Source organism: Hipposideros armiger, unplaced genomic scaffold, assembly GCF_001890085.2.
Source record: "Hipposideros armiger isolate ML-2016 unplaced genomic scaffold, ASM189008v1 scaffold_424, whole genome shotgun sequence".
Lineage (NCBI taxonomy): Eukaryota > Metazoa > Chordata > Mammalia > Chiroptera > Hipposideridae > Hipposideros > Hipposideros armiger.
The window spans coordinates 423,037-441,237 of NW_017731774.1; the positions used below are offsets into that span (position 1 = coordinate 423,037).

The 18,201-nt window shown below is 44.1% G+C and overlaps 1 protein-coding gene across 1 annotated transcript in view; it reads left to right on the plus strand.

The window, feature by feature from the left end:
- TGFBR2 (transforming growth factor beta receptor 2) overlaps positions 1 to 15,933 on the plus strand; it is an 83,049-nt gene extending 67,116 nt beyond the window's left edge. The window contains exons 5-7 of the mRNA XM_019664515.1: positions 112 to 253; positions 10,282 to 10,409; positions 13,226 to 15,933. Coding sequence (XP_019520060.1) covers positions 112 to 253; positions 10,282 to 10,409; positions 13,226 to 13,405 — 450 coding nt within the window. The 3' untranslated portion in view covers positions 13,406 to 15,933. The remainder of the gene's footprint in view (positions 1 to 111; positions 254 to 10,281; positions 10,410 to 13,225) is intronic.
- Positions 15,934 to 18,201: the final 2,268 nt, after the last annotated feature.

Sequence of the window (18,201 nt, forward strand, 5' to 3'; positions counted from 1 at the left end):
TGCTTTTTCAAGACTAGCTGCTCATGTAGGGGATAAACATAAGCTCTATTTTGAAAATAAAAATGCAGCTGGGGATTAAATAATGGGCCTCAATGTCTGTTTTTGCTTTAGGTGGGAACTGCAAGATACATGGCCCCAGAAGTGCTCGAGTCCAGGATGAATTTGGAGAATGTTGAGTCCTTCAAGCAGACAGATGTCTACTCCATGGCTCTGGTGCTCTGGGAAATGACGTCACGCTGCAATGCAGTAGGAGGTACCTATTGACCCCCATCCTGGTACCATGGCGGACGTGCCTTCAAAATGATGTTATTTGCTTCAGACACGATTCCAGGGTTACAACAGAGTAACCCTACCATGAGAGCTTGTTGAGGTCTGGCAGTACACAGCCATTCCAGAACAATTTGGAATCGTGCTGAAAAGCCTAGGTTTTTTAATCTGAAAGCTGTTTGGAGCATAAAACTTTTTTTATCTCCTTTCTTAAAATACAACTACTTTTCTCTCTTGACATATCTCTCCACAGATATTTAAATATCTGGCAAGAGATGAACACTAACAGTATAAGAATTATTTTTGCTTATCAAATGGATAATATTCAAAAAAGTATCTGATTTTTTTTCTTTTTTGTGTGTATTTTAAGGTTTTTAAGAATTAATAAGGTTCAGGAGATGAATTTGACTCAAACTTTACTTTTATGGGCATGGCTTGCTTATGTTGGGTAAACAAGCAGAATATTTGATGTATTTGTTTAGGTTTTGAAAACCCTAGTGATGAGAGATTATTGAGGAATGCAGCATTCTTCAGGGGTGCGGAGGAATGTCATTGTTTTAGAGAGCATTGTCCCCTGAACTTCCGGGACATGAGAATGGCTGAGGTCTACATTATTTTATCTTTTTCTGACTCTCCTCTTAGTAGTTTCCGTCAGGGTCTTAGGTCTCACCTTAGAAAGTTACACATCCCATCACGGTTCTGGCTGTCTGCCAAGTCAGACCAAGCTAACTCCAATTTTGTTTTTAACTCTTTGTTTTGTACTAATTTTAGACATACGGAATAGTTGCAAAAATAGTGAAGATAGGTAATTAACATTGGTACAATACTCCTAATTCATCTATAGAATTTATTTGAATGTCCAAGTCCCCAGTAATGTCCTTGTCTGGAACAGAATCTAACCCAGGATCCCACATGTTCATTTAATGGCCATGCCTCTTTAATCTCCTTCAACTTGTGACAGGTCTAGCATTATCTTTCATAAGCTTGACACTTAGGAAGAATTTAGACCAGTTATTTTACAGGTGGCCTCTCACTTTGGGTTGCTCTGATGTTTTCTTGTGATTATATTGAGATTGTGTATTTTGGGCAAAAATAGCACAGAAGTGACATTGTGCCCTCCTCTATGTCTCCTTTTGGGGACACAAGATGTCAGTAGGCCTGTTCAATTTGATCCTTGGTGAAGATGGCATCTGCCAGGTCTCTCCCCTGTAAAGTAACTATTTCTTCCTACTCGTAATTAATACATATCATGTGGGAAGGTGCTTTAACCTGTTTCTAAAGACTAAACACCTGTATAGTAAGGGTGCTAGACCTGTTTCTTCTCGTAATTTTGCCTGCTAATTTTAGGATCCATCAGTAGTTCTTACCTGCAACGATTATTACTGTAATGTTTTCCTGACAGTGATTCTCTATTATTCTTATTCCTTTTATATTTATTATAGATATTCTACTGTAAAGGATATCTGTCCTTTCACACCCCTGTTGTTTATTCATTTAATTATGTATTTATAACCCTATGGAGCTATGGATATTTATTTTAGTCTATGAATATCCAATATTATTTGTCTTGTTTATATTGCCCCAGCTTTGGTCACTGGGCCAAACTACCCAACTTTGGCCCAAGGTGGATCTGGCTGTCCCTGTTGCTGACTCTGATTCTTCATCCTGTTTACCACCTGCTTACCCAGTTTTCCAGGGTCCAGGTCACCCCCTCTCACTAGGTACCTTGCTGTGCCATCACCTAGTTCTCTGGGTCCCTGCATGGGGACGGTTAATTCCTGTCTGGCTGACGCTGTTATTTTCTGCTTTCCTGCCTGAGATTTCTTCCCCCACAGCACTTTCAAAAGTAACTTGGTTTTTTTCCTTGCACAGTGAGATTTGTATAACCAAGTTTCAGCCACAGAGAATCATTTTCTGTTTGAAAGCTTTGACAGTTCCAAAATGAATCCTTAGGCTGGTATGAGTTGTGTCAGAGATGATGCTGTTGTCACTGTCAGAATAAATTTACCTACATTTCAGTATCTTTCCTATCCTTTCAAGCCCGCTCTTCTATGAACATGAGCTGGAGGTTGTGTCTCTGGCTTTCTCTCTGTCAGGGCAGCCAGCTCATTAGGGCCCCTTGTGACTGCCTTCACTCTTTGCAATGACTGAGGCCCTTTCCTGTTGATATTTGCTGAGTGTGGAAGAACGCGGGCTAATGGGGAGGAACGGAGTTCACCAGCTTTTATGAGACCTAAAAACAGATACAGTATAAACAGCTTTTCCCAAGGAAGGAACAGGATCTCATTTGTTCAGCTCGTCTCAGAAAACCTCTCATAACCTTTAGGGTAAGAACAGACGGCATTTGGGGAACCGGAAAGAGGCCATCCTGGTTCTCATGTTGTTTGATCTTCAGCCCACAGACCTGTTTCCCCCATCTCTGCTCAGGCCAGAAAAAAAAAAAACCCAAAGTTATTTATCTCTCTTCACTCTGGTCCAACAGAAAGCTCTTCACTTGAGTAAGTGTGTGAACTTGCGTAACAAGCCCTTTCTTCTAGCTTCTTTTAAGAGCTTTTTTTTTTTTCTTTTTTCTTTGTGGCATGTCTTAAAAAATCTTAAAGACAGATGATGTTTTTAGCCTAGTCTTCGTTTCAGACTCTTCTTTTACATTTAAAGAGTCTCTTGGAAGGTGCAGAAAGCCTGAAGATGGACGTGTGCCCTCCTAGCTGTTGGAGAAACACATGGAAGGACAGGTCTTGCTCGCAAGAAGCGTGTAGTCTACCGGTGAAACAGACTTTTGTTTTTTTTCTCCTTTTTAAAAATGTGCACGCACAGACACATTTATTACCTTACAAGGAAAATCAATCCTAATTCCCTCTAGTTGATGCTAGGCTTTCATTTATAAGGTCTGAGAGAGGGGGCAGGATGTAAAAGGGCTTTCCTTCAGCTTAAACTTCTTTGCTGTGACTTGAAAAACAACATACGCAATTACTATTTTTCATCAGCAGTCTCATTTCACAAAAAGGAAATGTGGACTATACTTAACCGTAGTATGAGGAATTATAGATGGATATTTTATTTCACAGCATAAGTCAACTAATATTCCATCCAGTTTATTCCAAGTGGGAGAACTTCTAACTGGATGAAGTCAGATACTAAGCATCCGGGGACAGTCTTGCAGGAAAATGTGAAATCCCAGCTTTCCTTCCTGTAAGCGACACCATTCTGTTCTTAGGGTTGAGCCCAAACCCTTCACATGGGTGCCAGGCCAGCCGTCGCTTGCCTCTCTAGGCTCCTGTCCACACTGTGTTCTTGTTCTGTAGTCGTCTGTATGGATGTCTCTTAGGTCGCGCCTCCAGGCTTTGTCTCATGCTGCTGACTGGGACTGGAACACTGACATTGACTTGTAAGCAGGCCAGTGCAGTTAGGCTGTGGTTACTGCCACAGAAGGGTAAGGCAGAGGGCACCGGGGGCTGCACGCCCACATCAACTAAAGGGAGCGTAGCGGTCGGGCCAGGCAGTGAGGGACAGGTCAGCTCTCAAAGGAAGGGTAAGACGCAGGAGTGTCCCCTTGAGTTGCTTCTTTATCAGCCAGCTTCTCCTCTGTGCAGAGCAGCACAGGTGAAATGGAAGAAAGACCCAGCACTACACTGGGAAGCCCTCACTCTCATCAGGTGAGAAAACGGCAAACATGATAATACCCTCCTGAAGCCAGCTGGCACAACTCTGTTAGTTAGCACAAATCCCCACCTAGGAGCTCGGAGATGGGTTGTCATAATTGAATAGAGTGGTCAGAAGGGACAGGCTTTCTGGTAGAAGAAGGCTTGGTCATGAAATAAACACAAGGGAATGATAGGTACCATGTCTTGAGCCCTTGCTGCATGGATCAGCTCATTTAATCTAACAAGGACTCTTTGAAGTAGGTACTATTATTAGCCCCATTTTATAGATGAGAAGACTGAGGCTTTGGGAGATAGGAACGTTGTGGAGCCGGGAATCAAAGCCCTGTTGTCTGACTCTAGCCCACAGGCCCTAACATTCCTCTTTGGTGCTGGCCTGACCAATGGAGAACATGTTTAATAAATGGCAGGTACAATTACCATTATTATTGTTGTTATTATTATTATTATTATTACTATTGATGAGATAGTCAGTATGCTTTGGGCATCCTGGCCTTGGACTTGAAGCCCTTCTGGAAGTACCTGATAAGACATCCACACACTGAGGAACATTCAGTGATGACCTGCCTCCCTTCTGAAAGATTCCCGGGATTGACTGTCCTGTCATCCCCTGTTAATAAAATCCCACGGCTACTAAATTCTGTAGCATGGTGCAGGCTCAGTGTCTTACATTGAGACAACCTTCTTATTCTTAAATATCTCTGAAGATATATGCATTCGTTCACTCAACAAATATTTATTAAGCATCTATTACATGGCAGCCATTATTCAAAATGCTAAGCATACAAGCAGTGAAAAAAAAAAAAAACCAAAACCATTCTCTGTCCTCAAGCGACAGCGAGTCTACTGAAGAGCTAATATTCTAGAAAGGCAGGTAATGATCAAGTATCTTATAATATCAGGGGTGCGTTGTGATGATTTTAGAAAGAAAAATAAGGCAGAGTTAGGGAATAGATACTGACAGAGGGTTTTACTTCAAATACTTTGACCATGTGAATGAATACCAAAGAAAAACTAAGAAAACAGGGCTTCATAGTTGTTTGAAGAGGGAACAAGACAGAAGGAGGTGACTGGCGTATCACTGTTTCATAATGAAGGAGAAAAGTCATGAAATCTCCATTTAGCAACGACAAACCCAGAGAGTGGGTTCTTTTACAGAGACTGGTTCTCTTTTACAAAGAAATCTCTGTCAGCTGCTTTTGGGCTGTTTGGTGTTCATGCAAGTGTTTGTGGGGTGTGTGGGAGGCGGATGAAGGCGGGGTGCCTCTCAGGCTCCCCTTGGCAAGCACAGCAGGCATGGCATTCATGTCATCCCCAGCCAAAGCTGGCCCTCAAGCAGACCGACTCCCCAATCCCCAGCCATTTAGGCCTCTGAATAGAAGCTGACACACAGCAGCCGGCTGTACAAGCATTTAACATAGACCATAAACACAACCCCAAGAATGGCTCCTGACCGTATTGTCGGCTCGCTGCAGTCTCATGAGACGGACAAAAGTGCAAATGAATCAAAAAGAAAGGATTCGGGGGACAAAAAGGGAGAGAAGGCCTGAAGACTAAAAAGACTAGGATGGAAGCACTTCATTTTCCTGGATTTCAGGGGAGTATAATTTGGAGGGCAGACAGAACTCTGGGGTACTGCTTCGGGAAAACTATCAACAACTTTGCTACACTATTAAGTTGGAACCACAATCAAAGCAACAGCTGTGTACCAGATGCTGACTTCAGAGGAACATCATTGCTGTGCCAGAGACTTGCCCTCTGCTGCAGAACTGGGAAGAGGGATAGGAGTATAGTTTCTCCTAAGAGCTTTCTGAGAGAGCTTAATGGATGCTGCAAGGGCCTGGGAGTCAGCGCTGTGGGGAAAGGCAGGGCAAGGGATGCTGGGAAGAACTGTGAGTTGTTCTCAAGCAGCGAGATGAAGTGCCTTAGGAATGATGTTTGAGGCACTCAGGGAGAGCCTGAGGTGTTCGGCCTCTGTACACCTATCTTAGGAAGCAGCCTGTGGGTGAGACATGGGCTTGATTTGAGTATATAATTCTGCTGTGTGGGCCTCTGCCTTGGGTTGGGTGTCCCAGACCCTGGAACGAGAATTTGAGTGTATGTAGTTTGTTTGAGAAGAGAGCTCTGGAAATGCCAGTAACGGGATGGGGAAGTGAGTCACTGAAAGGGAAGGAAGACCGTAAGTGGTATGTTGTCAAGCTGGTCTTCACTGTGGATAACTGGAACCACTGCTGCTGGGGACCCCGGCTGCAGCATCAGACACATACCTCAGCCTCACCCCACCCAACTGAGCAGGAAGTTGGGCGTTTATCTTCTAACTCCCATCCATCTTTGGTGGAGGCTGCCCTGGGGCAAGTAGGGAGGGTGAACTCCCAGGATACCCAGCCTGCCCCAGTTGGAGATGGGCCAGCATGCATGGGAATGGCTGTGTGGCCAGCGGTCCTATAGCAGTATACAGTAGTCCCCCCTTATCTATGCTTTTACTTTCCACGGTTTCAATTACCGGCAGTCAACCGCAGTTCAAAAATATTAAATGGAATATTCCACAAGGAATTTGTAAGTTTTAAATTGCACGGTGTTCTGAGTAGCATGATGAAATGGTGCTCGGGACGTGAATCATCTCTTCGTCCAGCATGGCCACGCTGTATACCTTCCCCCCATTGTTAGTCCCTTTGTAGCGTTCTCAGTTATCAGATCTACTGTCTTGGCATCTCAGTGCTTGTGTTCAGGTTACTCTTATTTTACTTAATAGTTGCCCCAAAGCTCAAGAGTAGCTAGTACTGTGGGTAATTCAGATGTGCCGTAGAGAAGCCGTAAATTGCTTCCTTTAAGTGAAAAGGTGAAAGTTTTTAATAAGGAGAGAATAAAAATTGTATGCTGATTTGATAAGATCTGCAGTGAGAACAAATCATATATATAAATGGTTTGGTACTTTCCATGGTTTCAGGCATCTACTGGGGTCTTAGAGCGTGCCCCCCGTGGATAAGGGGGGGCTGCGGTACTGAGTAATGATGGAGGGCACTGTGATTTCTCTTATTTTATGGATGTGGAAACTGAGGCCCAAAGTGTGGACATTTCTTTTCCAAGTCCTCATATCTAGTTTATGATGGAACCAATGGACATGCAACTAATAATACCCCTACTTACGATGCATATCGTTAGCACTATTTTTTTTTTTTTAGTGCTAAACTCTGTCTTATTCTCTAAACTCTTTAATTTTTTTTTTTCCCCTCAGAGGCATTTCCAAATTTTTTAAAAGCGTGGTCCTCATTATAAGCGTGGTTAGCCAGGCATAGCACTCGCCGTGCTAACCCCACTCCCCGCTTAACTTCCTTTCTCTGCAGTTCTTCACAGAAGAGAGGCCTGAGCCTGGGCATCATTTGGTCAAATGTACAAAGAGAAACTCTAGAAAATACTGCATTAACTTTATTGCCAACCACGCCCCTCCTCCATCACCACCCATTGCGCCGACTTCCCTAAACCCAGAATGGCTTAATGTCAGTAATCAATAGCAGTAAGGAGAGGGGTGCTCTTTGTCATCAGGGGTTGTTTTGCATAGCTTGTTTGGAAATTACAAACCATAACATCCAACTGGTCCCAGAAAGTTCCCCCTTCTCGGGGTCATATGGTGGGGATGGCCTAGCCAAGGCAGCGAGGGACACGTAGCTCCCAGCTGTGTTTGTTCTGTTTGGGAGAGAAAGAGGTCACTGAAATGCTTGGTAGAGAGGAAGGCTTCCTAAAAAGGCAAAGCCATTTCATCAGAGTAACAGTAAAACAGTCATCCGTTCTGAGTGCTCTTCCCGGAATCCAGGGCGCTTCTTGGCCTGTTTTCTCAACTGTAAAGTGAGGTGTTGGATCACATCTCTGAAGGATCTTCTTCACCATTCTCTGTCTGACTCATGTGAAACCCTTAAAACATGTTAAATAGCTGGTATTCAGTTCCTCTGTCAAGATGCAACTCATATTCCTTGCAAAGCGTTTAAAACAGCGCTGCTCCAAGTGTCGTCTGTGGAAGGTTCTGGTCCTCAAATGGGTTGTTTCCGATTTGCGATATGATAAGGACAGAAACTGAGAGTAGTTGTTGAGTAACTTCAGTAGCAGTTGGTGTTGCCATGACACTCCAGTGGGATTCATTTTTCTTATAATTCATTTCTACGGTGTTTTACCGAGGCTTCAGCCCCCAGTGAATTGGGGGCAAAGCACCTGGCCTTTTATAAAGGATAGATTGAGAAGTGCTCATTTATAAACAACAAGGGAAAAATTGAAATCACTTTAAACTCCACCATTCAACCTAAGCTACTTCTGTGAAACTAGGGGTTAGGAGTGGAGAGAGATTTGCTCTTGTCTATATCAGTCTATTTAGTAATTTTTTTTTGTTTTAATTACATACATTTTCTAAAATAAAAATATTTGAAGAACCAATATGACATCTAGATAGATAGGGATAAAATATATGTCATTTGGCCCCAGCCATATTGCCAAAGTTGGTTAAGCATCTCAGCCGCTGGATGACTGAACCCGTGGGGAGAAAGTTGGAATTGAAAACCAACTCTTTGCCCGTCCCCAGTTCTGCTCGATTCCCCAGGACTGTCTGGGTTTCAGTGGATGAGGTTCTGTCCTGGAAAAGACCATCGGTGCCCTCCTGGCTGGCAGTGGCTTCCTGCCCTCCAATCACCTCTCCCAGGGTTCAGGCTTCCGCCTAGTTGTCTGTGGCCACCTCCTGCTGCTGCTCAAAGTAAATGCCCTTGGTACTCTGAGCGACTCTGAGAAGAACTGAGGAGCAAACAGGACATGGCCTCCAGAAAGGAATGGCGTCCTATGTAACGCCTGTCAGTGGTCATCCTCGATGTCGTACTGGAGACGCCAGAATGGCATTGCCTAATAGCCCCGCCCCCCAAGACACAGCAGTGCTGCCTGAGGGTGGTTTTCGTGATTGCCACAATCGAATATTAAAGCCGGTGACTGAGAGGCAAATGGACACATGGTTTTACACATGATAGGACATGATAAAAAAAAAAAAGAAGAAAGAAATGGGTGGGAGTAGGATGTTCAAATGAGGGAGAAGAGCAAAGAAAGAGGAATTGCAAAAATCCATAATAAGACAAAAAGTGAACAACTGTTTTGGAAAATATATAAATATGACGTTTCCCAGGGAGTAGAAGCAAACATGCATATACTGTAAGTCCCCATCCCCATTCCTAATGGTAATGACAACATCAGTATTATGGGATTAGAGTTTTTCATATTAAAATATGGCACATGCTAAATTAGAGTTCTGCCCAGGACATCTAACCAAGAATGGCTTGGGGGATATTCAAGGAAGTCTCTATAAAGAAACTGACCTTAGTTGAAACCTGAAGTCCTAGTGAAGGGTTACATCATCCTCTATTATTTTCTTTCTACCATGTATCATTGAAGGTAAATTACCTTGTAAAATTTTGTTTATTGATGTTATTATTAACCTCTTTTCTCTGTCATCTTACTAAACAGCATATCTCAAACTCTTTTCATCATTGCTATCCTCAGGAGTCTTTGTAGACATTTTTTTTTTCTTAATTGCTACTCCCCGTGATGCTTTCCCTCTTTGGAAAAACATGCATAACAAATCCACCATTTTAACCAATTTTAAGTGTATGACTCACTAGCGTTAAGTATATTCACCATGTTGTACAACCATCACCATTATCCATTTCCAGAACTCTGTTATCTTTCCCAACTGAAACCCTGTACCCACTAAATAGTCACCCTCCATCTCTTCTCCCTACAGTCCCTGACAACCACTATTCTACTTCCTGTCTCTACGAATTAGCCTATTTTTTTATTTTTTTTTTGATCTGGCTTATTTCACTTAGCATAGTTTCCAAGGTTCATCTGTATTGTAGCATGTATCAGAATTTCATTCCTTTTTAGACTATTTGAATATCGCCATGAAATCGAACACTACAGGTTAAATCTGTTTATGGACTGTGGACCTTTGTAGGGCTACAAACCACTGTAATATGTAAGGCTTTTTCTTCCTCCCAAGAACCACTTTTGCCTCTGCGGGGCAACATCACCCCGTTTGAGAACATCTGTGTTAAAATGTCAGCTCTGTCACCTTGTTGGTCCTCCTCTCCACTCCGTCCCCAGCTGGTAGCCCAATAGCTAGCACATGGCAAGAACTCAACGATCATTTGTGGACTATTCTCAGGCTCCTTCCAAAACCACTCCTTCCTTCTAGTCTTAATCCATTATTATTAAAAATTGCTCTGAGTAATTAATCAAAGATATATTTTGACACTCAGCCCGACCTCCCAACAGGCTCATGTCCCCGTCTGCACACACCCTTCTCAGTGTTTGCCTGCTTTCTTCACAGAAGTGAAAGATTATGAGCCGCCATTTGGTTCCAAGGTGCGGGAGCACCCCTGTGTCGAAAGCATGAAGGACAATGTGTTGAGAGATCGGGGACGACCTGAAATTCCCAGCTCCTGGCTCAACCACCAGGTAAGGAGTGACTGTTTTGAGGGGAGAGTAAGAGTCATCTGAGGTCACCTCTTCGGCAGGAGAGAATTCTGGGGTATTTGGGCTTCAATCCGAGGGCAGGTCCCTTTGTGTTCTGTGATCCTCCCAGGTTTTGTTTATAAAGAAAATTTCAATCAAGTGGGCTGACCCTGTTATTTTAAGTTTCAAACTGGCAGGTAGATACAACATTCACAGAGGGCTCACGAATAAGCTATTTGAACGGCATTTGTCACTTTGTCGAAGCCCCCTTGGTTCCAGTTAAAATATTTTGTTTGCGGCCTCTGCCACTCACACGCCCCCCCCATGCTTTTACATAGGGAATTTATGTTTTGTTCCCTTTTGGGTTCCAAATGTTTTCTTCTGGGAATTTTCAGCTTTGGAAGGAAATACTTAGCAGAGAGAAATAAGCAGAGTTTGTCAGCCAGCTGGATCGAGAGGCGACAGCCGTGTGCTCATGGTCATGTGCGGCCCTGTGCAGGCTGTGCCCACAGAGGCCGCACCTCACTCTGCAATAAAAGAAAGCAAAGAGGAGGAAAATGAGAGTGGACAAACAGGAAGTCTGTCTTTTGGGAACATCCTAACAGCTTCTTTTCTTCTTTCCTTTCCAAGAAATGGTAGGTAAGACCATCCCTAGCAGGGCAATAGCTCTGGACTTACAAGAGACAGACCTCTCCAAATTTTCTGTGTGGGGGCGTTTTAATGAAGGCAGTGGTCAGAGAAAAAGAACAAAGCCATAGGTTGTGAGAGCAACAGGGCTGCCCGACACACCCAGGAAAGCGCCCTGAATGAAGCTGGAGAGGGAACAGTGTGCCCCTATCGCACTGACAGAACTGTTCTTTCTACTGTGGAAAACCTTTTAGTGCCTCCTCTGGATGAATTCCCTCATCCCAGGAAGGTTGGGGCTAAGTCATAGGCTTTCCTAAGGGCAAAGCAAACTCAGATAAGAAACAGAAACACGTCAGGCTCCATTGGGAAGACAGCTGGAGCCGGAAGCCGGGCCTGTGGCAGTCCTGGCCTCCAGCCACTTCCGAGGACAGAACCGCATAAAGCTGGAGAGAGCGAGAACTCGGCCATTGTAGCCCAGGGCTTCCCTGGGGCTTAGGGCAAAACCTCTTTGACTCTGACAAGGCAAGGCTGTTTTGCATGAACTCTCAAATCGGAAGGCACTAGTGTTTCAGACTCGGTTGCCTCCTAAGCTGTATCGTTCTTGTAATGAAGCCATTATTCATGATGATAAAATTCTGGAAAGAATTTGCATAATACATTTTTTCTCGTAATGAGATTTGTTGCCCTATTGATTTCAAGTTAATGCTTAATATTTAATTTAATTTACTGCCTGTAATTACAGTGTCAGAATAAAATAAATGTTACTTGTGTACCAACAATAACACTCCACTCTTAACAGGGCCATCAGTCAATACCGTCAATTAGGTGATTTCTACAATTAATTCAACGTCATGAACTCACTGGCAGTCGGGGGAAGGGCAGGACAGGCTCCTAGGTGTGAGAGGAAAGTTACTAGTATGGGGAGAGTGCCAGTGCTCAGGGCAGTGTTGGGATCTAGCCGTTCCATCAGGGCCACCTGTGTGAGGGGTCACCAGTGACAGTGTTGATTGAGCCTATTACTGGCAGGAGTGCACTCTGTTTCTAAGGCTATCTGTGTAACTCCTGCCTGCTTTATTTCCCAAAAGGATTTGCAATGATAACAAAAATATTTGCAATGCAAAGTAAAAATGAAGGCTGTGAGAGAACACTCTTAGCACTGGCCTGGCAGCATTTCCTGGTCAGGCCTTTTGAATGAGGTCCTTATGGGGTTCGGTTGAACCCTCTGAAACGGTCTGACCTACAGACAACTCTTTCCTAGGGTCCAGCCTCATGTTGGGGAAGAGGGAGGGACAATGGAGGGCACCCTTGGCAGCTGCTACTGCATCCCTCCACAAAACCTGTGGATTTTACCAAGTAAAAGCAGACTGATGCCTGCACTTCGCTCTGACGGGGGTGTTTAGCCCTGTTCAAATAGAAACGTGTAGATGATTCCAACTCTAAGACGCTCTGGAAAAGGCAAAACCACAGAGGCCGTAAAAAGATCAGTGGTTGCCAGGGGCTCAGGGACAAGGAAGGACTGGGGACCAGGGGGAGCACAGAAGATTTTTTAGAGCAGCAAACTTATTCTGTGGGACTCTATAATGGCGGCTACATGTCAGGATACATTGGTCAAAACCCATCCATAGTATGTACCCTAAATTAAGTTTTGGAGGATACTGCTGTGTCAGTGTCGGTTCGTTGATTTTAACAAATATGCTGCACAGATGCCAGATGTTGATGTGAGGGAAGGTGGGAGGGGGTACATGGAAACGCTCTGTGCTTTCCACTCGGTTTTGCTGTGAGCCTAAAACTGTCCTACACAATAAAGGCTAAAACTGCTCTAAAAAAGTAGAAAGCTATGAAATAGCACTAAGGGTGCACTTTGTGGGAATTTTCAGGTATTGGGGATGCTACCGTACCCCAGATGCCTACTGGAGGGCCCTTGCACCATCTCTCCATTTCAACAACCTGTGGGGATCAAATGGCACCAGAATGAGTAGGTCCGGCAGGTTCCCAGGGTGGTCCACAGCCACTAGCATCGCCCCTTCCATCCACATGCAACTGGCTGGCCTCCTACAGTGAGCGCTCAGTCAGAATATGTGCAATGCACGGGCTCCTCACCTGGCCTGCACTGCGGGAACAAGGCCAGCCGCCACCTTGGTGCCTGCCCACCCACTCACTCACGGGGCCTGTGCACCTTTCTTCCTCTGCAGGGCATCCAGATGGTGTGTGAGACTCTGACCGAATGCTGGGACCATGACCCTGAAGCCCGGCTCACGGCCCAGTGTGTGGCAGAGCGCTTCAGTGAGCTGGAGCACCTGGATAGACTCTCGGGGAGGAGCTGCTCGGAGGAGAAGATTCCCGAAGACGGCTCGCTAAGCACTACCAAATAGCTCTTCCGGGGTAGGCTGGGCCCAGTCCAAAGAGGCCGCCCCTGTTGCCAAAGAACAGAGGCAGCAGGAAGCTGCCCCTAAACTGATGCTTCCTGGAAAAACAGGGGTCACGCCCCTCCCTGTAAACTGTGGGATTTCAGCAGAGACAACAGTGGCAGGGAGTGGGTGACATGAAGCATTCTATGCCTTTGACGTTGTCATAGGATAAGCTGTGTTAGCAGTTCCTCAGGAAATGAGATTGATTTTTTACAATAGCCAATAACATTTGCACTTTATTAATGCTTGTATATAAATATGGAATAGCTATGTTTTATATATATCTATATATGTCTATATCTATATATATATATATATATATATATATATATATATATATATATACAGCCATACTCTGGAAAGAGACAAGGAAAAAGATCCAATACTCCCAGGAAAGAGCTTTGATTGGAGAGCTTCAGGGCCAAGCGCAGAAGAAGGGGTCCATGACAACATTAGCACTTGACAATCACACATGGGATGGTTCTCTGACTGCACAAGGTGGGGCTTTGCCTTAGGAGAGGCTCCGTGTCTCAGAGCCTACCACGGCCACGTTCCACTCGCTTTTGGAAGATAATTCCCTGTGTGTGGGTCTTCGTCTAGCCTTGGAGCTACGTATAGTCACACTGTTTAGGGACCAGATCCTGGGGTGCCTGTGGGCCGTTGTTTCTCCTGGACTGTTCATTTGAGCTTCAAACCCACATCTGGTTTGTGAACCAGCTTCTCAACTAGCTCAGAAACGTTGCCCCATCTCTCATAGTTTAAATGTCTTGAGCCCCATTTTTACCTTTACAGGCTGCAGAAAAATCAGAAGGACAAATGTCCTCATCCATGAAATTGCCACACCTTCTACTAATAAGATACTCATATATATTAATTCCTCCCCATACCTGTGTTACTATTGTCCACTCCCAGCCCTTCTCCCTTTCTGGAAAGGGAACAAATCTCTCCTCTGGAGTTCATCGTGTTTAATTTTTCACCACGCTTGGTTTGAGTCTCTAGCTTTCTAGGCAGCACCAGTGGGTTCCATCTTCTGGATGTGGACTTATATTTTGGACCTAGTGGAAAGAATTTGAGCTGCACTATACGGCCAATTAGGAGTTTCTCAGGCACTCTAAACATGTGTTTTGCTTAGCTAGTGCAACGCTTGATAAAATTGAGCCACTTTTTAAATATTTGGAGACTTTACCAAAAAAAAAATCTGGACCCTCAAGTGAGAATAGATAGCAGATGGTTTCCACTCTCCCGTCCACGTCGTTCACAAGATGAAAGTGTGGGCACACTTATCAAACTGCTTCACTTCTTGATATGAACATTTATATTTTCTGCCCGTCCCCAGCCCAGTCTGGGAATTAAACCCACTGTAATCAAAGTCCTTGGTAAGAAATGTGCACTCAAGCAGTCATCCCCAGGCTGTATAATATTTTGATTCACTCCCTCTACAGGTCCTGGTGTTAAGATTTAAGGTTGGCCTTTTTTTTTTTTTTTTTTTTTTACTAAAGGGGGCCTCCTCTAAGAGGTCCCAGTTAACCCAGTTCTCTTTGGTCTGTATAGTAAGAGCTTTCCCCCTCTGTATTAGGGAGGGGAGCCCTTTCCTCCAAGAAGCTTTCGTCGTGGCTACCAGTTTCTCCACCATACCAGCCTTCCCAACCCTCGCAGAATTTGCTAGTGAGGATTTGAATGTGAGACATAGGGATCCCATTCGCAGTTAGGAACTCTGTGTCCCCATGGACAAGAAGAGAGACTGAGCTTTAATACTCCATAGGAAACTTGTTAATTCACAGACAAGTGTTAATGCTGCAAATAATGTCTTTGTACAAAATGTTTTTGAAGCTACTTAATTTCAACCAAATAGCAGATGAGAGAGGGAATAGCAGTGAGCAGATCAGCTCTGTTTGGATTTTGGAAGGCCTCAGTTCCTCGGAGTTTTAGCAGATGTGCTGAAGTTTGGGATTAGGTGGAACTTGTAGGCGTCCTACTCAGTGGGGGTGGGCTGAGAGAGCTAAGGACGGTTTGGCTGCAAAACCATGGATGTGCCCAGAAATTCCGTGCACTTGATGCCGTCGCAAGAGCTGTTGCCCATTGACCTCTAGTGGTGAATTTCTAGAATACTGGTCCATTACTGGGACCTTCCAAGATTCGAAAGAGTTTTGTCACTTCTGGGTCATCAGCAGCATAAACTGGAATGTAGTATCAGATGATACTGTGGCCTGTTTTGTTTATGTTTTGTTTTTTTTTCTTATTCAAGAAAAAGACCAAGGAATAGCATTCTGTAGTTCCTAAAAATACTGACTTTTTCTTTTTACTTCTATACATAAAAGGAAAGTTTTATTCTTTTATGGAACACTTCAGCCATACTCATGTATTAAAATAGGAATGTGAAGTCGATATACTCTTTTATATCAAATGTCTTAAGCACTTATTTTCATACTGTGCATCATTCGCCTTTTATATAAATAAAATGTTTATGAGATTGAATAAAGCAAAACTACTCAGGTCAGCCTCTTGCTTCTTGTTCCTCTTCACAATCGCTAAGCCTGTGAGCCTCACCTGGGTATTTTACCGTTTATGCAGAAAAATGTCACAAAACGAATCCTCTCTTAACTTTTCCATATTCATCATGTTCTTCAAGTGACCGTCTCAGGTCCCTTTTTGAACAAAAGTATTCACAGTAGTTCAATAATATATGATGCAGCAGAGGCTACTGGTAGCCTGCCCCTTATCCCAGGGCCCTGGCAGGTCCCTGTACATCTCCCACTGCCCATTCCCTTCACCCCAACACCCAAGGAGCTGCCTCCATCCACTTGGCTGCTTCTCCCAGGGCTTGGCACAGCTGAGGCTGCTGCTAAGAGCACATGTCTGCTTCTTAGGTTTTCTCCTTTCCTTATACTAGCAGCTGGCTGCTATCTTTTTTATTCCTGCCAGGTGTCACGCTTCCTCCCTCTTTCTATCTACTTTGCCACAGCATCCCACTTGGGGCTTTTATTCAGCTTATCTGTATCACCAGACAAACGTGCCTGGAGCGGTTAGCTCCAGGTCACTGTTTCCAGGCTTTCTTGTGACAAAGCATATGCATTTTCGGCCCCAACGTGGAGCTACCTGTTTAGGAATCTGAGAAATTCTGTGGTTTCTTCTGCGTTATCAGCTGGGTTCTAAATAGTCACAGGGTAGTGTCTACATCAGGGCTTCTAAACCTCAGCACTACTGATGTTTTGCGGTAAATAATTCTTTGGGGAGGGACCTGTCCCCTGCATTGCAGGCTCTGTAGCAGCATCTCTGACCTCTGCCCACTAGATACCAGTGACACCCACCCCACCAGCTGTGACAACCAAAAATGGCCCATCACCAAACATCATGAAATGTCTTCTGGGGGGACAAAAATGGCTCTCAGTTGAGAATCACGGAGCTATAATAGATGAGGTGGTCCTGTACTACTGTGGGCATTAGTTGCATTCCTATCTTAACTGGTAGCTTGACAATTTTAGCGGTTACTAATCTTAGTAGTTACCTGCACCTCCATTTACCAGTTAAGTGACCTGGGCAAGTCACTGAACCTCTCCACGCCTCAGTTTACTTACGTATAAAATGGGGTTTTATAGACCTCCTCCTAATTAAGATAACACTGTGAAAAGAAATACATGCAAGGCTCTTGGAGTTGTGTCTTGCACTTGGAAAGCCTTCCGTACATACTGGCCAATATTAAGGTGGTTTAGTATGCCAAGGGCCGCTTTCCCAATGAGGCAGATTTGGGGGTAATTTGGGGGCTAGAGAGCATTAAGAGCCCAGAAAAGAACTGGGCACATATTAGAGGCCTGTAGAACAGGAAAGTTCCTGTCCTCAGCAAGCATTGATAATCTGAGGTGAACCCTCACTCACTAAGTACCTGCTGGGGTAGCAAATGTAATCCTCCACTAGTTCTGTGAGTTAGATAGCATGCCCGTTTCACAGATGAGAAATCATGCTCAGAGAATGCAGGTAAGAAGCCTATGGTCTCACAGAGGTAGAATCTGGGAGCAAAGCCAAGTTGTCCCGGAAATAATCCTTTAGAATAACGCTCGGTTCTTCTCCCTATGTCATGCTGTCCCCTGCGAGAACTGGCCAGCTCAGTGGGATGAGATGCTCCCATGATGACGTGCCCTGCTACTCATCTACAGGGCTCTAGCATCATTCTCATCACTTCCCTGTGCATCTGTTTGCTCAATGATGGCAGGGAAGATGGTTTTTCATTTCTATTGCCTAACTTGCTCTCCACGCACATGATAAGCGTTGTTTAAATTCTTTCTAAGAGAATCGCTGAAAGATGAATGAATATGCATGGACAGCATTGCGTAGTGTGCGAATTGTGCATTGGTACTTCAGATGACTTCAGACGGGGCCAACCTTTAAAAACATTGTTTTAGTAGGTCTGTTTTTATTTTAATGTGTATTAGAAAAAATAAACACATTAATCCTGGGCCTTCACAAATATCATTGCCTGAAATATAGCTAAGTCTAAAAACTCGAATTGATTTTTTAAATTCATTAAGTACATAATGGTGCTTATTTGAGGCAACTACAGGAGATGTGCATATGAATGATCCAACTTAGCTCCACAAATCCATATTAATTGCTAACATATATTGAGCACTCAGTAAGTGCCAAACACTATTCTCTGTTTTACTTATCTGCTTTAATCTTCACCACACACCTATGAGACACCTCCATATTAGAGATGAAGAAACTGAGGCAGAGAGTGAGGTCTTGCAAACAGTCCCACAGTCCAC